This window comes from Engystomops pustulosus, chromosome 11 (assembly GCF_040894005.1).
Source record: "Engystomops pustulosus chromosome 11, aEngPut4.maternal, whole genome shotgun sequence".
In the NCBI taxonomy this organism is placed as follows: domain Eukaryota; kingdom Metazoa; phylum Chordata; class Amphibia; order Anura; family Leptodactylidae; genus Engystomops; species Engystomops pustulosus.
Window position 1 is genome coordinate 10,307,397 of NC_092421.1, and position 23,640 is coordinate 10,331,036.

Consider the following 23,640-nt stretch of genomic DNA (forward strand, 5'->3'; position numbering starts at 1 on the left):
ACCCCTAGCTACTAGCCATGACTATGATTGACCAATGCTTCTGAAGCCAATGAGGGCCTTGGGGTAATGTGGCCATATGTGTATACATTACACATTAACCATCACCGCAACTTCTCTTCTCTTCCATGTTTGCCTTGGTTCCCTGTGCCGAGTACATCCTTGTGCACACTCCTGGTTTTCCAGAGCCATGTCATAGACCAGTGGTGGCGAACCTATGGCACGGGTGCCAGAGGTGGCACTCAGAACCCTCTCTATGGGCACCTGCGCCATCACCCCAACGCAGAGTTCACGAGATAGGACTCAAAGCCTCCTGCAGCCCAGAACCCTAGAAGGAAGCTACAATGATAATCCAAACTTCGTCTCCTTATTTCTACTGTATTGGTGTCCTCAGGTGCCTATATAAATTAAACATGTAACAGAGCAGGGAGTAATAAGTTACTGTTTAAATTGTCGAATCGGCACTTTGCGAAAAATATGTGGGTTTCGGTTTTAGTTTGGGCACTCGGCATCTAAAAGGTTTGCCATCACTGTCATAGACCCTTAGTACGGACAGGACTTTCCCCCTTGTATTATACTTCCTGAAGGAGAAGTGATCTGAGAAGTCTTGGTGCAGGACCACCAGGATCACGCATCATCCCTCTAGTCACGCAATAATAAGACACACAACGTACGTTACAGTATTGTACATTTATTTGGTATAGTAAAAGACGACCTCTTCTACAGGGCGAGTCCCGATGTCACTACAGCTTCTCAGCGAGACATCATACGTACAAACTCTGGAAATGGAGAGAAAACAACATGAAGAACTACATGGTCATCAGTATACAAGAAGTAAATGCACTCCCTCCCGACCCGGTGATTGGTCCTGGGTAGGTCACCAAGGATTGTCTCCTGTGATCACACTACAGGTATAGACAATAGTGACATAAGGGGCTTCCGCTGACTGTACAGCATTAGGATGAGTTACCAAGAAGCTCAGCATCAAATCATGGTGGACTATCAAATTGGTAAATTTACAGCACACTGTGACTGAGGAGACCAGTGAATTCATGAGCTGCAGGCTCCTTCAACCCTCAATGTCAAATGTGCAGGATACGAATAATTCACCCTCCCTCAATAAAGAATGAAAAGCTAAACTAAACAGCTATTTGTAGCCTGTGGATGGCGCTGACAGATCCCTGTGATTCCCATTTAGGAAGTGCATCTCTGCTTCACAGAATACAATCACTGCCACTAGGGGGAGCTCACTGCATGAAGATTTTTTTTTTTTAAACTCAGTTTTATTGTGACAATGGATTACAAATGAAAAGCGTTACATCCGTTGTACCAGCAAGTTGTTGGAAGCATTAGGATCTCATATCATTACAATAGGTATTATATCCAATTATGCTGAACATTTGTATATGCGAAAGACAAACAGATGTGTTCATTGGTAAGGAATTAACAATCCTAACATATATCCCAATAGAGGGAACAAACAAGTAAAACAGACATTGAAACTATACATGAGGGAGGATCTGTCTTGGTGTAGGGGGGAGTTAGCCTAAGGCCCGAAGGGCATCAGATAAGTCATTAGAGGTGTGGGCAGTTAAGTCGGATGAGCACCACCTATCCCAAATTTTATGGAATTTGTCAGGACATTTCCTGTTCTTATATACTACTTTTTCATATGGTATTATGTTGTTAACAAGGCCTTTCCACATGTCCACTGTGGGGGGTCTTGGGTCCATCCATCTAAGGACTATGGTTTTCCTAGCTAGGAAGAGGGTGGATGTTAAGAAAATTTTAACATATTTTGGCCATAGTTCCTCATCCAAAATTGCAAATAAACATATCTCTGGTCGTAATGGGACTGGGAGATTTAGGATGTCAGAAAGCAGGGAGATCACCTCTGACCATAATGACTGTAACACAGGGCAGTCCCAAATCATGTGCCAGAATGCGGCAGGGGCAAATCGGCATCTGTGGCATTCCGGGGAAGGGATGCGATGCATCTTAGCAAGTCTCAGGGGAGTAAGATAACTCTGGTGGATGATGTGTAGCTGTATCATTTTATTGTTCACTGCTGGTGAAACTTGTAAATGGGAGCATAAAATATCTGCTACAGTTTCCTCATCTAGTGCGGGTATCAGTTCTTTCCAACTGGAAACAGCCTTGAGAGGCGTCGCCTCTGCTCTGCTTCGGATCAGGTGGGAGTAGATCATGGAGACCAGTCCACCTGGGCCCTGTGAGCGTATAACTCCAATGAGTGGGTAGTTTGAGATGGGAAGGTGGGGTTCAGGGAATTGTGTTGAAAGGGCATGTCTTAGCTGCAGATAGTTGTAAAACCGGTTATTTGGCATGTCGTATTTCCCCTTGATTTGCTCAAAGGACATTAGAATGTTATCTTCATATAAGTCTGCTAGGGTGAACACTCCGGACGATTTCCATACTTGTATGTCCTGTAGTTGGGAGATGTGGGGTAAGGTGGGGTTGTCCCATAACGGTGTCTAAGCTATAATAGCTGGGGTCGGTGAGATCTTTTTAGCTGCTTGCCATACTTTCCTAGCGGTTAGGTGTATGGGCAGTAGTCTGCCCCTATGTGTAGAATTGCCTTGTAGGATCTGCCAAAGGGTGGGGATGTTCAGGTAGGAGGCCAGATAGGATTCCGGACTAGTGGGTGGTTTGGGGGATAACCATTCTCCCAAATATTTCAGTTGACCTAAAAGGTAGTATAAATATATGTTCGGTAGGGCCATACCTGCCATGTCTTTAGGGCGCTGCAGTTTCGCTAACTGTAATTTGGACCTAGAAGAGCCCCATATGAATGAGATAAGTAGGGAGTCTAGAGCCTCAAAGAAGGCACGTGGTATGGGAACGAAAACATTTTGGAGGACGTAGAGGCACTTCGGCTGGACAATCATTTTAACTAGATTTATTCTACCCGGCGTGGACAACGGGAGTGAGGACCATATTTTAAATTTATCTTTGAATAATGGTAGTAAGGGGTCTATGTTGGCCGCTAATATATTTGTAGGGGAGCTTGTAAGAGTCACACCCAAGTATCGAAAGCCGTCAGTGGGTTTCAAATTACATAGTGTTTGGTCTGCATTGGGACGAGATGGATCTAAATACATAAGGTGGGATTTGCCCCAATTGATCGTCAGGCCAGAAAAAGAGCCGAAGGTGTCTATCAATTGAATCGCTCTAGGGAGAGAGAAATAAAAGTAAGTCGTCTGCATATAAAGCTAAACGATCCTCTTGCTCAGATGTATATGTAGTGATCTCCCCCTAGTGGTGGTGTATAATCTGTATGTAGTGATCTCCTCCTAGTGTAGGGTGTATTATCTGTATGTAGTGATCTCCTCCTAGTGGTGATGTATAATCTGTATGTAGTGAGCTCCCCCTAGTGGTGGTGTATAATCTGTATGTAGTGACTTCCCCCTAGTGGTGGTGTATAATCTGTATGTAGTGATCTCCTCCTAGTGGTGATGTATAATCTGTATGTAGTGAGCTTCCCCTAGTGGTGATGTATAATCTGTATGTAGTGAGCTCCCCCTAGTGGTGGTGTATAATCTGTATGTAGTGATCTCCTCCTAGTGGTATATAATCTGTATGTAGTGATCTCCCCCTAGTGGTGGTGTATAATCTGTATGTAGTGATCTCCTCCTAGTGGTGACTGTATAATCTGTATGTAGTGATCTCCCCCTAGTGGTGGTGTATAATCTGTATGTAGTGATCTCCTCCTAGTGGTGGTGTATAATCTGCATGTAGTGATCTCCCCCTAGTGGTGGTGTATAATCTGTATGTAGTGATCTCCTCCTAGTGGTGGTGTATAATATGTATGTAGTGAGCTCCCCCTAGTGGTGGTGTATAATCTGTATGTAGTGAGCTCCCCCTAGTGGTGGTGTATAATCTGTATGTAGTGATCTCCCCCTAGTGGTGGTGTATAATCTGTATGTAGTGATCTCCTCCTAGTGGTGGTGTATATTCTGTATGTAGTGATCTCCCCCTAGTGGTGGTGTATAATCTGTATGTAGTGAGCTCCCCCTAGTGGTGGTGTATAATGTGTATGTAGTGATCTCCTCCTAGTGGTGGTGTATAATGTGTATGTAGTGAGCTCCCCCTAGTGGTGGTGTATAATCTGTATGTAGTGATCTCCCGCTAGTGGTGGTGTATAATCTGTATGTAGTGAGCTCCCCCTAGTGGTGGTGTATAATCTGTATGTAGTGATCTCCTCCTAGTGGTGGTGTATAATCTGTATGTAGTGATCTCCCCCTAGTGGTGGTGTATAATCTGTATGTAGTGATCTCCTCCTAGTGGTGGTGTATAATCTGTATGTAGTGATCTCCCCCTAGTGGTGGTGTATAATCTGTATGTAGTGAGCTCCCCCTAGTGGTGATGTATAATATGTATGTAGTGGTGGTGTATAATCTGTATGTAGTGAGCTCCCCCTAGTGGTGGTGTATGATCTGTATGTAGTGATCTCCTCCTAGTGGTGATGTATAATCTGTATGTAGTGATCTCCCCCTAGTGGTGGTGTATAATGTGTATGTAGTGATCTCCCCCTAGTGGTGGTGTATAATGTGTATGTAGTGATCTCCCCCTAGTGGTGGTGTATAATCTGTATGTAGTGATCTCCCCCTAGTGGTGATGTATAATCTGTATGTAGTGATCTCCTCCTAGTGGTGATGTATAATCTGTATGTAGTGATATCCCCCTAGTGGTGGTGTATAATCTGTATGTAGTGAGCTCCCCCTAGTGGTGGTGTATAATCTGTATGTAGTGAGCTCCCCCTAGTGGTGATGTATAATCTGTATATAGTGATCTCCCTCTAGTGGTGGTGTATAATCTGTATGTAGTGATCTCCCCCTAGTGGTGATGTATAATCTGTATGTAGTGATCTCCTCCTAGTGGTGGTGTATAATCTGTATGTAGTGAGCTCCCCCTAGTGGTGGTGTATAATCTGTAGTGTAGTGATCTCCTCCTAGTGGTGGTGTATAATGTGTATGTAGTGAGCTCCCTCTAGTGGTGGTGTATAATCTGTATGTAGTGAGCTCCCCCTAGTGGTGGTGTATAATCTGTATGTAGTGATTTCCCCCTAGTGGTGGTGTATAATCTGTATGTAGTGAGCTCCCCCTAGTGGTGGTGTATAATCTGTATGTAGTGAGCTCCCCCTAGTGGTGGTGTATGATCTGTATGTAGTGATCTCCTCCTAGTGGTGGTGTATAATCTGTATGTAGTGATCTCCTCCTAGTGGTGGTGTATAATCTGTATGTAGTGATCTCCCCCTAGTGGTGGTGTATAATGTGTATGTAGTGAGCTCCCCCTAGTGGTGGTGTATGATCTGTATGTAGTGATCTCCTCCTAGTGGTGGTGTATAATCTGTATGTAGTGATCTCCTCCTAGTGGTGGTGTATAATCTGTATGTAGTGATCTCCCCCTAGTGGTGGTGTATAATCTGTATGTAGTGATCTCCTCCTAGTGGTGGTGTATATTCTGTATGTAGTGATCTCCCCCTAGTGGTGGATGTATAATCTGTATGTAGTGAGCTTCCCCTAGTGGTGATGTATAATCTGTATGTAGTGAGCTCCCCCTAGTGGTGGTGTATAATCTGTATGTAGTGATCTCCTCCTAGTGGTATATAATCTGTATGTAGTGATCTCCCCCTAGTGGTGGTGTATAATCTGCATGTAGTGATCTCCCCCTAGTGGTGGTGTATAATCTGCATGTAGTGATCTCCCCCTAGTGGTGGTGTATAATCTGTATGTAGTGATCTCCTCCTAGTGGTGGTGTATAATATGTATGTAGTGAGCTCCCCCTAGTGGTGGGGTATAATCTGTATGTAGTGAGCTCCCCCTAGTGGTGGTGTATAATCTGTATGTAGTGAGCTCCCCCTAGTGGTGGTGTATAATCTGTATGTAGTGATCTCCTCCTAGTGGTGGTGTATATTCTGTATGTAGTGATCTCCCCCTAGTGGTGGTGTATAATCTGTATGTAGTGAGCTCCCCCTAGTGGTGGTGTATAATGTGTATGTAGTGATCTCCTCCTAGTGGTGGTGTATAATGTGTATGTAGTGAGCTCCCCCTAGTGGTGGTGTATAATCTGTATGTAGTGATCTCCCCCTAGTGGTGGTGTATAATCTGTATGTAGTGAGCTCCCCCTAGTGGTGGTGTATAATCTGTATGTAGTGATCTCCTCCTAGTGGTGGTGTATAATCTGTATGTAGTGATCTCCCCCTAGTGGTGGTGTATAATCTGTATGTAGTGATCTCCTCCTAGTGGTGGTGTATAATCTGTATGTAGTGATCTCCTCCTAGTGGTGATGTATAATCTGTATGTAGTGATCTCCCCCTAGTGGTGGTGTATAATGTGTATGTAGTGATCTCCCCCTAGTGGTGGTGTATAATGTGTATGTAGTGATCTCCCCCTAGTGGTGGTGTATAATCTGTATGTAGTGATCTCCCCCTAGTGGTGATGTATAATCTGTATGTAGTGATATCCTCCTAGTGGTGATGTATAATCTGTATGTAGTGATATCCCCCTAGTGGTGGTGTATAATCTGTATGTAGTGAGCTCCCCCTAGTGGTGGTGTATAATCTGTATGTAGTGAGCTCCCCCTAGTGGTGGTGTATAATCTGTATATAGTGATCTCCCTCTAGTGGTGGTGTATAATCTGTATGTAGTGATCTCCCCCTAGTGGTGATGTATAATCTGTATGTAGTGATCTCCTCCTAGTGGTGGTGTATAATCTGTATGTAGTGATCTCATCCTAGTGGTGGTGTATAATCTGTAGTGTAGTGATCTCCTCCTAGTGGTGGTGTATAATCTGTATGTAGTGAGCTCCCCCTAGTGGTGGTGTATAATGTGTATGTAGTGATCTCCCCCTAGTGGTGGTGTATAATCTGTAGTGTAGTGATCTCCTCCTAGTGGTGGTGTATAATGTGTATGTAGTGAGCTCCCTCTAGTGGTGGTGTATAATCTGTATGTAGTGATTTCCCCCTAGTGGTGGTGTATAATCTGTATGTAGTGAGCTCCCCCTAGTGGTGGTGTATAATCTGTATGTAGTGATCTCCTCCTAGTGGTGGTGTATAATCTGTATGTAGTGATCTCCCCCTAGTGGTGGTGTATAATCTGTATGTAGTGAGCTCCCCCTAGTGGTGGTGTATAATCTGTATGTAGTGAGCTCCCCCTAGTGGTGGTGTATGATCTGTATGTAGTGATCTCCTCCTAGTGGTGGTGTATAATCTGTATGTAGTGATCTCCCCCTAGTGGTGATGTATAATGTGTATGTAGTGATCTCTCCCTAGTGGTGGTGTATAATCTGTATGTAGTGAGCTCCCCCTAGTGGTGGTGAATAATGTGTATGTAGTGATCTCCTCCTAGTGGTGGTGTATAATGTGTATGTAGTGATCTCCTCCTAGTGGTGGTGTATAATCTGTATGTAGTGATCTCCCCCTAGTGGTGGTGTATAATCTGTATGTAGTGATCTCCCCATAGTGGTGGTGTATAATGTGTATGTAGTGATCTCCCCCTAGTGGTGGTGTATGATCTGTATGTAGGGATCTCCTCCTAGTGGTGGTGTATAATCTGTATGTAGTGATCTCCCCCTAGTGGTGGTGTATAATCTGTATGTAGTGATCTCCCCCTAGTGGTGGTGTATAATCTGTATGTAGTGAGCTCCTCCTAGTGGTGGTGTATATTCTGTATGTAGTGATCTCCCCCTAGTGGTGGTGTATGATCTGTATGTAGTGAGCTCCTCCTAGTGGTGGTGTATAATCTGTATGTAGTGATCTCCCCCTAGTGGTGGTGTATAATCTGTATGTAGTGAGCTCCCCCTAGTGGTGGTGTATAATCTGTATGTAGTGAGCTCCCCCTAGTGGTGGTGTATGATCTGTATGTAGTGATCTCCTCCTAGTGGTGGTGTATAATGTGTATGTAGTGATCTCCCCCTAGTGGTGGTGTATAATGTGTATGTAGTGATCTCTCCCTAGTGGTGGTGAATAATGTGTATGTAGTGATCTCCTCCTAGTGGTGGTGTATAATGTGTATGTAGTGATCTCCCCCTAGTGGTGGTGAATAATGTGTATGTAGTGATCTCCTCCTAGTGGTGGTGTATAATGTGTATGTAGTGATCTCCTCCTAGTGGTGGTGTATAATCTGTATGTAGTGATCTCCCCCTAGTGGTGGTGTATAATCTGTATGTAGTGATCTCCCCATAGTGGTGGTGTATAATGTGTATGTAGTGAGCTCCCCCTAGTGGTGGTGTATGATCTGTATGTAGGGATCTCCTCCTAGTGGTGGTGTATAATCTGTATGTAGTGATCTCCCCCTAGTGGTGGTGTATAATCTGTATGTAGTGATCTCCCCCTAGTGGTGGTGTATAATCTGTATGTAGTGAGCTCCTCCTAGTGGTGGTGTATATTCTGTATGTAGTGATCTCCCCCTAGTGGTGGTGTATGATCTGTATGTAGTGAGCTATTCCTAGTGGTGGTGTATAATCTGTATGTAGTGATCTCCCCCTAGTGGTGGTGTATAATCTGTATGTAGTGAGCTCCCCCTAGTGGTGGTGTATAATCTGTATGTAGTGAGCTCCCCCTAGTGGTGGTGTATGATCTGTATGTAGTGATCTCCTCCTAGTGGTGGTGTATAATGTGTATGTAGTGATCTCCCCCTAGTGGTGGTGTATAATGTGTATGTAGTGATCTCCTCCTAGTGGTGGTGTATAATCTGTATGTAGTGATCTCCCCCTAGTGGTGGTGTATAATCTGTATGTAGTGATCTCCCCATAGTGGTGGTGTATAATGTGTATGTAGTGAGCTCCCCCTAGTGGTGGTGTATGATCTGTATGTAGGGATCTCCTCCTAGTGGTGGTGTATAATCTGTATGTAGTGATCTCCCCGTAGTGGTGGTGTATAATGTGTATGTAGTGATCTCCCCCTAGTGGTGGTGTATAATCTGTATGTAGTGAGCTCCTCCTAGTGGTGGTGTATAATCTGTATGTAGTGAGCTCCCCCTAGTGGTGGTGTATATTCTGTATGTAGTGATCTCCCCCTAGTGGTGGATGTATAATCTGTATGTAGTGAGCTCCCCCTAGTGGTGGTGTATAATCTGTATGTAGTGATCTCCCCCTAGTGGTGGTGTATAATGTGTATGTAGTGATCTCCCCCTAGTGGTGGTGTATAATCTGTATGTAGTGAGCTCCTCCTAGTGGTGGTGTATAATCTGTATGTAGTGAGCTCCCCCTAGTGGTGGTGTATATTCTGTATGTAGTGATCTCCCCCTAGTGGTGGATGTATAATCTGTATGTAGTGTTCTCCCCTAGTGGTGGTGTATAATCTGTATGTAGTGATCTCCCCCTAGTGGTGGTGTATAATGTGTATGTAGTGATCTCCCCCTAGTGGTGGTGTATGATCTGTATGTAGTGATCTCCCCCTAGTGGTGGTGTATAATGTGTATGTAGTGATCTCCTCCTAGTGGTGGTGTATAATCTGTATGTAGTGATCTCCCCCTAGTGGTGGTGTATAATCTGTATGTAGTGATCTCCCCATAGTGGTGGTGTATAATGTGTATGTAGTGATCTCCTAGTGGTGATGTATAATGTGTATGTAGTGATCTCCCCCTAGTGGTGGTGTATAATCTGCATGTAGTGATCTCCCCCTAGTGGTGGTGTATAATCTGTATGTAGTGATCTCCTCCTAGTGGTGGTGTATAATCTGTATGTAGTGATCTCCTCCTAGTGGTGATGTATAATCTGTATGTAGTGATCTCCTCCTAGTGGTGGTGTATAATCTGTATGTAGTGAGCTCCCCCTAGTGGTGGTGTATGATCTGTATGTAGGGATCTCCTCCTAGTGGTGGTGTATAATCTGTATGTAGTGAGCTCCCCCTAGTGGTGGTGTATAATCTGTATGTAGTGATCTCCCCCTAGTGGTGGTGTATAATCTGTATGTAGTGAGCTCCCCCTAGTGGTGGTGTATAATCTGTATGTAGTGATCTCCCCCTAGTGGTGATGTATAATCTGTATGTAGTGAGCTCCTCCTGGTGGTGGTGTATAATCTGTATGTAGTGATCTCCTCCTAGTGGTGGTGTATAATCTGTATGTAGTGATCTCCCCCTAGTGGTGGTGTATAATCTGTATGTAGTGATCTCCCCCTAGTGGTGGTGTATAATGTGTATGTAGTGATCTCCCCCTAGTGGTGGTGTATAATCTGTATGTAGTGAGCTCCTCCTAGTGTGGTGTATAATCTGTATGTAGTGAGCTCCCCCTAGTGGTGGTGTATATTCTGTATGTAGTGATCTCCCCCTAGTGGTGGATGTATAATCTGTATGTAGTGAGCTCCCCCTAGTGGTGGTGTATAATCTGTATGTAGTGAGCTCCCCCTAGTGGTGGTGTATATTCTGTATGTAGTGATCTCCCCCTAGTGGTGGATGTATAATCTGTATGTAGTGAGCTCCCCCTAGTGGTGGTGTATATTCTGTATGTAGTGATCTCCCCCTAGTGGTGGATGTATAATCTGTATGTAGTGAGCTCCCCCTAGTGGTGGTGTATAACCTGTATGTAGTGATCTCCCCCTAGTGGTGGTGTATAATCTGTATGTAGTGATCTCCCCTAGTGGTGGTGTATAATCTGTATGTAGTGATCTCCCCCTAGTGGTGGTGTATAACCTGTATGTAGTGATCTCCCCCTAGTGGTGGTGTATAATCTGTATGTAGTGATCTCCCCTAGTGGTGGTGTATAATCTGTATGTAGTGATCTCCCCCTAGTGGTGGTGTATAATCTGTATGTAGAGATCAATCAGACAACCTAGGGTTAAAGTACTGTAGAGGGTCTGAAAAATAGAAATAAAAAAGTTAAAAGAAAAAAATTATATAAAAAAAATGTAAAAATTCAAATCACCCCCCTTTCCCTAGAACTGATATAAATAAAAAGTAAAAATCATAAACACATTAGGTATCTCCGCATCCGAAAATGACCGATCTATCAAAATATATATCAAAAAATAAAAAAAAAAATCAATAAAAAGGTCTTACAGTCCTAAAAATAGAATCCTTGAAAACGTCATCAATAGTCGTAAAAATGACACCACCCACAGCTCCGTACACAAAAGTGTAAAACAGTTATTGGCGCCAGAAATGACAAAATCCCCCCCAAAAAAATTTTGTACAGGAGGTTTTAATTTTTGTAATTGTATGAAAACATTATAAAACCTTTATAAATTTGTGATCCCCGTAATCGCACCGACCCAAAGTATAAAGTAGACCTGTCATTTGGGGCGCACAGTGAAAACCGTAAAATCCAAGCCCACAAGAAAATGGCGCAAATGCGTATTTTCACCAATTTAATTGCATTTGGATTTTTTTCCCGCTTCCCAGTACATGGCATGGAATATTAGATACCGTCACTATAAAGTGTAATTTGTTACGCAGAAAACAAGCCGTCACACAGCTCTGTACATGGAAAAATAAAAAAGTTATAGATTTTTGAAGTTGAGGACTGAAAAATGGAAACGCAAAAACGAAAAAGAGCCTCGGCGTTAACGGGTTAAATAGAAGAGAAGACGCAGCAAGAGATACAATGGGGCAGATTTACTTACCCGGTCCATTCGTGATCCAGCGGCGCGTTCTCTGCCGTGGATTCGCGTCCGTCCGGGATTCACTAAGGCAGTTCCTCTGAAGTCCACCAGGTGGCGCTGCTGCGCTGAAGTCCGCCGAAATGCACTCAAGTTCACCGGCCTATTCCTAGTGAAGGTAAGTGCAAGTTTCGCGACAACTTTTTTTTTTTTTTTTAAATGCGACGGTTTTTTCGAATCCGTCGGGTTTTCGTTCGGCCACGCCCCCCGATTTCCGTCGCGTGCATGCCAGCGCCGATGCGCCACAATCCGATCGCGTGCGGCAAAATCCTGGGGCAATTCAGGGGAAATCAGCGCAAATCGGAAATATTCGGGTAACACGTCGGGAAAACGCGAATCGGGCCCTTAGTAAATGACCCCCAATGTATATTACAAAGTTTACTATTAGTATCCGAACCGTTCATTTATGTAATTTTGACCTTCATCAATGGCTGTGAGCAGTCGTACACATCCTTGGGTGTTGTTAATGGCTGCAGGACTGTCAGGAATAGCTTCTTCATGTGTACAGTGAGGCATGTCCTCACACTGCTGTGCTCACTGCATTCATCTCCTCCACCGCCCCTCACATGTGCTACAAGTTAGCGCTGTACCAGACGCCTGGTGGAATGCTCCAGAAGAGGACAGGGGAGAGGCTGTGGTGCGGCGCATTGCAGAGAGCACAGAGCACAGCAGTGTAAGGACACACTTCCAGTGTAACTGGAATATAATAAACAACACTCTACCTTCAAAGTCTACAAGTCCATCCCCATTGACATCCACATCTCTCAGGATTTCATCCACTTCGCGGGGGCCGAGCTGTTGTCCGAGCAGTTTCTTCATAGCCTCGCGCAGCTCCCGTGTGCTGATCCTGCCATCACCATTCGAGTCAAACTGCATGATGTAGAGATAAGTCAGTACAAGGCAAGGCATAGGGGGCGCTCTGACTAAAAACCCACTCGTGCCTAGGTAATGAGTTAGGAAGAATTGGCGGAACACGCGTTGGGGCACACCTAGGGTTGGATAGGCTTCACTGATAGTATTGCTCATCAAGCCATCTTATTCCTATTAAAGGAAACCCTAAAAAAAACATTGGTGGCTGGGAGGGGGCTGCTTAAAACAATGGTCCCTCTCGGCGTCCCGCACTGCCGTCTCTCTGGTCTGTGCGCATGTAAACAAACAGGAGCACAGAAGCGTTCAGTCCCTATTCCCAGCACTGTATAATGCAGGACAGGTGGGCAGCTATCCCGGCCGTCCGGAAGCTGAACGCATTGCGGCTTCTGTGCCCCTGTTTGCTTACAGGAACAAGAACCAGAGAGATTAGAGTGTGGGACGCCGCGAGGGACCCGCAGACGTAAGTAAATATTTATTTAAGCAGCCCCCTCCAGGCTACCAATGTGTTTTTTTGTCTCGGACAACCCCTTTAATATTTGACCTATAGAGATATCTAGTGGCAATTGGTTAGTATTTCTCTTGTTTAACTTACTTAAAGGACATTGAACACCAGGATGCAGGAGTGTAAACCATACACAGACATACTGGTGTGCGCCCCTCTGGCATGTTTCTTTAAGCTTTCTATGCCCTGGTTTTTAATTAAAAAGGTTTTCAAAATGATGCAAATGAGCCTGAGGAGCTCCGGGCTCTATCAAAACCTATGGAGCCCAGAGACCCTCAGGCTCATTTGCATAATTTTAAAAGTCTTTAAAAAAAAAAAAAAACAGGACATAAGAAGCTGAAAGAAGAGCAGATCCTGCCAGAGGGAGCACGCACCAGTATGTCAGTGTGCTTGGTTTACTACCCTTCATTCTGGTAGTAGATGCCCTTTAAACACATTTGGTTCTTTTATCTTCATAGAAGATAAGTTTCACTTTATGTATTTTATTCATTTTTTGTTAATAAGGAGATATATATATTGTATTTGGTTCTTTGCACAAATCAAAGGTCAATTTAGCATCTATCCAGGTGCGTTTCATATTCTGCATAATCTAAATTTGAGGCAATCATTTTGCGACATCATTGTGTGACACCATTCTGTCGGACTTTGCATGTTGATTGTGGCACATGGTCTGAGCGCCGGAACGCCCCCCCTAATCCGTGTCACATGATGACTAGTGCTCCCGTGCCACAAAAGGGTCACGTGCAACACAAATGTGCCGCAGGCACTTCTTATATACCTGTGCAAGAAGTTTGCACCTAAAAGAACCTGCAAAGTCCAACAGAAAACTGGGGCAAAGCCCTAAGTAAATGTGTCCCAGTTTATTTACCTACATTGGCCATAACAGGTGAGCGCCTCCTCCTTGTGGGATCACAGGGACTGTCTATAGCGCTACATAGTAATATTGTGTTACCCTTGGCCTCACTCGTTACATAATATCATATATTACCTCCTTGAAGGCATCTCGCAACTCTTTCACACCAATCATGTCGGCTGTCTCTGCCAGAAGTTTGGGTCCCATTAGTTCTACAAAGTCTTCAAAGTCAACTTTACCCCCTGCTGAGGTCAAAAAGAATAATTTAGAGCAAGCAGCATCACATCCTGACAGGGACAATAGGGGCCAATCCTAAATGGTATCATGTATCTTATAGTAGGCAGCCGCCCATCATGAAAGGTAAGTGATTTAGTTCTGGCTGCCTGCATGAGGAGAGATTATTGCATACCACTGTGTATAGCTCCCCTGGTGGTCAGGCTGTATAAAGACTGTATGAGAATGTATAATGTAAGCTCCCCCTAGTGGTGGCCGCAGGCAGACAGAATCTTAATATGTAGCCTTGTGGTTGTTGAAGAGAAGTAGGGTGTTTGAGTTCCGGTTATCAGGTCAGAAAGCTAAATATGAAGTAATAAAGAGGTAATAAAAGAAAATACATAAAAAAAGGTGAACTCCGGCGGACCTCGGCGCAGCAGCGACACCTGGTGGATATCGGGCGCACAGACCTTAGTGAATCCCGGCAGACCCGAATCCTCGTTGGAGAACGCGCCACTGGATCACGACTGGACAGGGTAAGTAAATGTGCCCCAGTAAGATTATATTTAAGCTCATGCAGCCTCCATAGACTCACACTGTAGAGGGTGGAATACACATCTCTATGGGAGGAGCTTTAGGAGCTATGAAAGTAAAGGGGTTAATCCTGCAATCTCAGAGATGTGTAACCAAACACAGGGAGATAAGATGAGAGCTCCTTCAGACTCCATAGAAATACACTGTACAGGCTGGAATATGCATCTCTATTGGAGGGAGGAGTTTGAGGAGTTATGAAAATAAAGGGGTTAATCCTCCCATCTTAAAGCTGTGTAACCAAACACAGGGTTAGATGTGAGCTCATGCATCCTCCATAGACACACACTGCACAGGCTGAAAAATGTATCTCTATGGAAGGACCTTGAGGAGCTATGAACGTAAAGGGGTTAATCCTCGCATCTCAAAGCTGTGTAACCAAACACAGTTAGATGAGATGTGAGCTTATGCATCCTCCATAGACACACACTGTACAGGCTGAAATATGTATCTCTATGGGAGGACTTTGAGGAACTATGAACGTAAAGGGGTTAATCCTTGCATCTCAAAGCTGTGTAACCAAACACAGAAAGATTAGATGTGAGCTCATGCAGCCTCCATAGACACACACTGTACAGGGTGGAATACATATCTCAATGGGAGGGAGGAGATTTTTCTTTTTTACTAACTAAGAAGAATTTGTTAATGAAGTATATCAGAAAAATGTTCACCACAATATAGAATATTATCTCAAATGACGGTTACGCTTTAAACTGAGCCGGTGTTAGACCAAAGTTCTGCTCACTAGTACTATGGAGGAGAGTATGGGATGCCTGCCTTCATGTAGTATTTTAGCATATTTACATGAAAGTGAGGTTTCAATATTAATGTGGTAAATCAGTGCTGCGTGCCATGACCAATCAAATCTGCAGCTGTACGTCCCTCCTCCCTCTCCTTCCTGTCCCGCCTTTCTACTTCCTTGAAGACTCAGGGTATCTCTGAAGTTCTACAAGGATCACACTTTCCAAATGATTTACAGTACTTTATCGACTCAGATACTAACTGATTTTTTGGGATAGTTCGATGAGCTCCATTTCAGTAGGCATGTATCCCATGGTTCTCATGCACTCGCCCAACTCCTTGTATCCAATGAAGCCATCCTTGTCCCGATCAAACTCCTTGAAGGCTTCTCTGAGCTCTGGGGAGTTAAGATGATGTCATTAGTAAAACTGGGCACAGAAGAGAGGAGGAGAATATTATGGCTTACAACATTGAGGTGTATCTACTGAATCATGTAGTCTAGCCTGATATGTTCATTCACCATTTCTTTCCCATAAATGCTTATGTGTGGGGTGGGAGTTGACCATTGCCTTCAATGTCCCAGCACACATGAATACCAGAACTCCCTCTGACCTCTTCCAACCTGACTACGACTACAACTATTTTCTATGGAACCATTTCTATGGTCTCCAGCTAGTATTATATCCAACCATAGGAGTAGCCTAAGTCCAGATAAGCTGAAAGGTTAGAGGGTGGACACCAGGAACATGGAGAGATATTATAGAGTCTTACCTTCAATCTCTTCTGGTCTCAGCTCTCTGTCCTGGAATAAAAGATGAGGATTTGTAAGAAAGAGAGTGTGTCTATATCAGTGGTTCTCAACCTTTGTAATGCTGTGACCCCGCAATACAGTTCCTCATGTTGCTGTGACCCCAAGCCATGTACAAGAGTATTGGATTCTCGCTAACAACGTGATAAAATCGTGGTGCCGAAGGCTTTAGGCGACCCCTATGTTTTGGTCTTCGACCCCGGGGGCTGCCAGTCATTAGACCCCTGGGGTGGTCATAGTAAGGACTTTGGTCATGGGTTGGAGGCCAACACCATCAGCAGTATCTGTAGCCCATGTAACTTCATGCCAGTCTTAGCACTGGTAGTTCTGATGGAGCCCCTCACACCAGGGTCACATGGCACATTACATTTAACCCCCCCTCCTCCCCACTGCTGTGCCAGTGAAGACTTGTAGGCCATCACAGCAATAAAAGGAAATAATTCAGAGGTTAGTCTCTACGTGCAGCTATACCATATAAGAAATAATATACTAATCCCAGTAGAATAATGTGGGTTCTGCGGGGAGCAGGTTCACATAATCCCCAGCAATGTAGGTAATCGTGGACATCCAGCCAATTTACTGACATCTCCGGGAGATGGATTACACAGCCCTCAGGGATATTTTCCAGTGTGATCTATGTTCTGTATACAATGTAGTACTACACGATCCAGCAGTCACATGGCAGTGGCACATACACCCAAGAAGATGCCACTGCTGGACACACTGGGGGTCATTTACTAAGGGCCCGATTCGCGTTTTCCCGATGTGTTACCCGAATATTTCCGATTTGCGCCGATTGTACCTGAATTGCCCTGGGTTTTTGGCGCACGCGATCGGATTGTGGCGCATCGGCGCCGGCATGCGCGCAACGGAAATCGGGGGGCGTGGCCGAACGAAAACCCGATGGATTCGGAAAAGTCGCGAAAATTTCACTCACCTTCATCCTGGATAGGCCGGTGTATTTTGAGGCATTCCAGCGGACTTCAGAGCAGCAGCGCCACCTGGTGGACGTCGGAGGAACTGCTTTGATTAATCCCGGCCGGACCCGAATCCAGCGCAGAGAACGCGCCGCTGGATCGCGAACGGACCGGGTAAGTAAATCTGTCCCACTGCATCTGAAGATATCTGTGATAAGGAGTATGTGGTATCTTACTCCCGTGTGTAATGACAAGTTTCTTATATGCATTCAGCATTTCACAGATAAGTCCAACCTGTCTCTATCAGGCCTTCTGTACACAATTTTGGCTGCCCTGGTAACCGACCGTAAATATTCTGACTATGTTCAGATTCTTCTCATGAATAGCTTCTCTTGTCTGCACACTGCAGTGCTCTCTGCCTCCTGCCCCTCCACCTGCATTACAAAACTAACTGAGACACAGACACTTGTGCAGAGACCGACTTTACAAGATACAGACAGATAAGGGGGGGCTATTTATCATTGGTTTTCCTGTGCTTTTTTGGCGTAAAACAGTCTAAAAGTAGTCACATTAAGGCTTTTTGAGACTTTTCACTTCTAAAAATTCTCACAGGACCATATACACCTCTTTATTAATCTGCCGCAAACATAAAACTACTGCCAGTGCTACACCGTGCAAAGCCAGAGACGTTACTTAAGACTTTTGCAAAAAATCTCATATAAAGTCTCATAGTAACTCTAGTCCCTGCTTTTCTATGCATTTTGAGACTTATTTTGGACAGAAAATAGACCATAATAGACCACTAAAGCCATTTTAATGAATCTGAAGTGGAGTACCAAAAATAGACATAGAACCAACCCAATGAGCTGGTCTAACGATAAATAACCCCCAAGGTATTTATCTGAGGGAGGCATATAGCAGAGCTGGCGGTGTGTATGTTATAGGCGAGAGAGCAGAGCTTAGAGAGTCAGCTTTTACATCAATTTCATGGATCTCATCGTCTGTAATCTGTCTCATCTCTCTTTTTCTATGTGTCAGAATGTTCAGAACCAAATGAAAGTGTAGATAAACTCTGTACTTGATAATCTAAGTACATTGTCAGCACACAGCATCTCACAGCACAGAGGAATCATGAAGTATTTGCTTAGAGAGCCCCCATCCCCACACACACACGCTGGAACCTTACACCAACCATCCGAGTAATAGAAGCTAAAACAGCAATAACACTGAGTAACATTGTAAAGTAAGGGGTTAAACATTATCTTTATTGTGTAAACATGACTAGGAGATTACAATTTTAGAACTTTTTTAATAGGCAAACCCCTTTAAGGACAGATAGGCCATAATAGACTACGGGGGACGGATGCAACTGTGTTGCATCCATCCCTGTCCTCCACTGAGTGCATATCCACTGAGTGATAGGAGCTAAAACAGCAATAACATTGAGTAACTGTCCATATTAGGAAAGTTATATCACTGGGCAGACAAAGCTGAACATCAGCAGGCTAGCTTAAAAGCCTTGCATCATAAGCCTCTGTCTGATAGAGAGCTTGGTGGGTCACCGTCACCTACTGACCTGTATAGGTCTGATGTATAATGCCTATGCATTTATGTATATTATTATTCATGTTTTTCATTTACTGTGTGTGGTCACCTGGTAGTAAGCAGGCTGTATTATTGGCTGGCAGCCCAGAACATTCCAGAGGGAGAATCCCATAGTTCTGGGGAAAATGACCATTGGTGTGCATTGACACAGAAAGAAGAAAGTTGTATGTAGCAGAGCTGAATAGGCTACAGCAGGAGCCTGCTGCTAGTGACGGGTCCTACACCACTGTTAACAGCTGTTTTCATTTGTTGTATCTGTAAGCTGACTGTCTTCCGTTCAACCCCTGAGCCATTCTGTCATGAATGCTGATACCTGACACGATCATGGGCAGACATTGGCATGTCCCGTATTTAACAAACCCTTTATACATATGATTAATACATACGATCTGGGTGATAGCGATGCTGTGCCGCAGAAAGATGCAGGCTGTCCCGGCGAGGCTCTGCAGGGCCGCAAAGCTCTGCAGGGGCCGTGGCCAGCTGTCGACAATCCCTGAGCCCACCTCACCGGGAGAAAGAGGAGCAAGCTGCAAGTGGGAATGTTTCCCATCCTGACAGGAGAGAAAGCAGATGACATTCACTGTATCAGTTGTGTGAAGCCCCTTGGAACATCCATTAGAGTCTCAGGTTGAGGATTTTCACCACCTTCACAAATTCAAGACTTTTGCATCCTTTAATAGGTGTCACTCCACCGGTCCTCTAGCCCGCACCATCCCAGGCCCTGTATGTGCTATCATTCAGGGGGCACTGTATGTGCTATTATTCAGGGGGCACTGTATGTGCTATTATTCAGGGGGCACTGTATGTGCTATCATTCAGGGGGCACTGTATGTGCTATTATTCAGGGGGCACTGTATGTGCTATTATTCAGGGGGCACTGTATGTGCTATTATTCAGGGGGCACTGTATGTGCTATTATTCAGGGGGCACTGTATGTGCTATCACCCAGGGGGCACTATATGTGCTATCATTCAGGGGGCACTGTATGTGCTATTATTCAGGGGGCACTGTGTGTGCTATCATTCAGGGGGCACTGTATGTGCAATCATTCAGGGGGCACTGTATGTGCTATCATTCAGGGGGCACTGTATGTGCTATCATTCAGGGGGCACTGTATGTGCTATCATTCAGGGGGCACTGTATGTGCTATCATTCAGGGGGCACTGTATGTGCTATTATTCAGGGGGCACTGTATGTGCTATCATTCAGGGGGCACTGTATGTGCTATCATTCAGGGGGCACTGTGTGCGCTATCATTCAGGAAGCACTGTATGTGCTATCATTCAGGGGGCACTGTATGTGCTATCATTCAGGGGGCACTGTATTTGCTATCATTCAGGGAGCACTGTATGTGCTATCATTCTGGGAGCACTGTATGTGCAATCATTCATGGGGCAATGTATGTGATATCTTTCAGGGGGCACTATATGTGATATTATTCAGGGGGCACTGTATGTGCTATCATTCAGGGGGCACTGTATGTGCTATTATTCACGGGGCACTGTATGTGCTATCATTCATGGGGCACTGTATGTGCTATCATTCAGGGGGCACTATATGTGCTATCATTCAGGGGGCACTGTATGTGCTATTATTCAGGGAGCACTGTATGTGCTATCATTCAGGGGGCACTGTATGTGCTATCATTCAGGGGGCACTGTATGTGCTATTATTCAGGGGGCACTGTATGTGCTATTATTCAGGGGGCACTGTATGTGCTATCATTCAGTGAACACTGTATGTGCTATCATTCAGGGGGCACTATATGTGCTATCATTCAGGGGGCACTGTATGTGCTATCATTCAGGGGGCACTGTATGTGCTATCATTCAGGGGGCACTGTATGTGCTATCATTCAGGGGGCACTGTATGTGCTATTATTCAGGGGGCACTGTATGTGCTATCATTCATGGGGCACTGTATGTGCTATCATTCAGGGGGCACTGTGTGCGCTATCATTCAGGGAGCACTGTATGTGCTATCATTCAGGGGGCACTGTATGTGCTATCATTCAGGGGGCACTGTATGTGCTATCATTCAGGGGGCACTGTATTTGCTATCATTCAGGGAGCACTGTATGTGCTATCATTCTGGGAGCACTGTATGTGCAATCATTCATGGGGCAATGTATGTGCTATCTTTCAGGGGGCACTATATGTGAAATTATTCAGGGGGCACTGTATGTGCTATCATTCAGGGGGCACTGTATGTGCTATTATTCACGGGGCACTGTATGTGCTATCATTCATGGGGCACTGTATGTGCTATCATTCAGGGGGCACTATATGTGCTATCATTCAGGGGGCACTGTATGTGCTATTATTCAGGGAGCACTGTATGTGCTATCATTCAGGGGGCACTGTATGTGCTATCATTCAGGGGGCACTGTATGTGCTATCATTCAGGGGGCACTGTATGTGCTATCATTCAGGAGGCACTGTATGTGCTATCATTCAGGGGGCACTGTATGTGCTATTATTCAGGGGGCACTGTATGTGCTATTATTCAGGGGGCACTGTGTGTGCTATTATTCAGGGGGCACTGATTATTCAGGGGGCACTGTATGTGCTATTATTCAGGGGGCACTGTATGTGCTATCACTCAGGGGGCACTGTATGTGCTATTATTCAGGGGGCACTGTATGTGCTATCATTCAGGGGGCACTGTATGTGCTATTATTCAGGGGGCACTGTGTGTGCTATCATTAAGGGGGCACTGTATGTGCTATCATTCAGGGGGCACTGTATGTGCTATCATTCAGGGGGCACTGTATGTGCTATCATTCAGGGGGCACTGTATGTGCTATCATTCAGGGGGCACTGTATGTGCTATTATTCAGGGGGCACTGTATGTGCTATCATTCAGGGGGCACTGTATGTGCTATCATTTAGGAGGCACTGTATGTGCTATCATTCAGGGGGCACTGTATGTGCTATTATTCAGGGGGCACTGTATGTGCTATTATTCAGGGGGCACTGTGTGTGCTATTATTCAGGGGGCACTGATTATTCAGGGGGCACTGTATGTGCTATTATTCAGGGGGCACTGTATGTGCTATCACTCAGGGGGCACTGTATGTGCTATTATTCAGGGGGCACTGTATGTGCTATCATTCAGGGGGCACTGTATGTGCTATTATTCAGGGGGCACTGTGTGTGCTATCATTAAGGGGGCACTGTGGGGCACATTTACTTACCCGGTCCGTTCGCGATCCAGCGGCGCGTTCTCTGCGGTGGATTCGGGTCCGGCCGGGATTCATCAATGCAGTTCCTCCGACGTCCACCAGGTGGCGCTGCTGCGCTGAAGTCCGCTGGATTGCCTCGAAATACACCGGCCTATGCAGGATGAAGGTGAGTGAAATTTTCGCGACACAATTTTTTTTTTAAATGCGGCGGTTTTTCCGAATACGTCGGGTTTTCGTTCGGCCACGCCCCCCGATTTCCGTCGCGCGCATGCCGGCGCCGATGCGCCACAATCCGATCGCGTGCGCCAAAAACCCAGGGCAATTCAGGTACAATCGGCGCAAATCGGAAATATTCGGGTAACACGTCGGGAAAACGCGAATCGGGCCCTTAGTAAATGACCCCCTGTATGTGCTATCATTCAGGGGGCACTGTATGTGCTATCATTCAGGGGGCACTGTATGTGCTATCATTCAGGGGGCACTGTATGTGCTATCATTCAGGGGGCACTGTATGTGCTATTATTCAGGGGGCACTGTATGTGCTATCATTCAGGGGGCACTGTATGTGCTATCATTCAGGGGGCACTGTGTGCGCTATCATTCAGGAAGCACTGTATGTGCTATCATTCAGGGGGCACTGTATGTGCTATCATTCAGGGGGCACTGTATTTGCTATCATTCAGGGAGCACTGTATGTGCTATCATTCTGGGAGCACTGTATGTGCAATCATTCATGGGGCAATGTATGTGATTAACTTTCAGGGGGCACTATATGTGATATTATTCAGGGGGCACTGTATGTGCTATCATTCAGGGGGCACTGTATGTGCTATTATTCACGGGGCACTGTATGTGCTATCATTCATGGGGCACTGTATGTGCTATCATTCAGGGGGCACTATATGTGCTATCATTCAGGGGGCACTGTGTGCGCTATCATTCAGGGGGCACTGTATGTGCTATCATTCTGGGAGCACTGTATGTGCTATCATTCAGGGGGCACTGTATGTGCTATCATTCAGGGGGCACTGTATGTGCTATCATTCAGGGGGCACTGTATGTGCTATCATTCAGGGGACACTGTATGTGCTATCATTCAGGGGGCACTGTATGTGCTATTATTCAGGGGACACTGTATGTGCTATCATTCAGGGGGCACTGTATGTGCTATTATTCAGGGAGCACTGTATGTGCTATCATTCAGGGGGCACTGTATGTGCTATCATTCAGGGGGCACTGTATGTGCTATTATTCAGGGAGCACTGTATGTGCTATCATTCAGGGGGCACTGTATGTGCTATCATTCAGGGGGCACTGTATGTGCTATTATTCAGGGGGCACTGTATGTGCTATTATTCAGGGGGCACTGTATGTGCTATCATTCAGGGAACACTGTATGTGCTATCATTCAGGGGGCACTGTATGTGCTATCATTCAGGGGGCACTGTATGTGCTATCATTCAGGGGACACTGTATGTGCTATCATTCAGCGGGCACTGTATGTGCTATTATTCAGGGGACACTGTATGTGCTATCATTCAGGGGGCACTGTATGTGCTATTATTCAGGGAGCACTGTATGTGCTATCATTCAGGGGGCACTGTATGTGCTATCATTCAGGGGGCACTGTATGTGCTATTATTCAGGGGGCACTGTATGTGCTATTATTCAGGGGGCACTGTATGTGCTATCATTCAGGGAACACTGTATGTGCTATCATTCAGGGGGCACTGTATGTGCTATCAT

At 45.2% G+C, this 23,640-nt stretch overlaps 1 protein-coding gene across 2 annotated transcripts in view; it reads right to left on the minus strand.

Annotated features, from left to right (window-relative positions):
• Positions 1 to 672: 672 nt before the first annotated feature.
• Positions 673 to 23,640, minus strand: part of CABP2 (calcium binding protein 2) — a 48,732-nt gene continuing 25,764 nt past the window's right edge. Inside the window, exons 2-7 of one of the 2 annotated variants that reach the window (XM_072130410.1) lie at positions 19,097 to 19,261; positions 16,152 to 16,182; positions 15,643 to 15,777; positions 13,971 to 14,080; positions 12,333 to 12,480; positions 673 to 776 (exon numbers count right to left, since the gene is read on the minus strand). In XM_072130410.1, coding sequence (XP_071986511.1) covers positions 751 to 776; positions 12,333 to 12,480; positions 13,971 to 14,080; positions 15,643 to 15,777; positions 16,152 to 16,182; positions 19,097 to 19,261 — 615 coding nt within the window. In that variant the 3' untranslated portion in view covers positions 673 to 750. The remainder of the gene's footprint in view (positions 777 to 12,332; positions 12,481 to 13,970; positions 14,081 to 15,642; positions 15,778 to 16,151; positions 16,183 to 19,096; positions 19,262 to 23,640) is intronic. The other variant, XM_072130409.1, reaches the window with a different exon arrangement.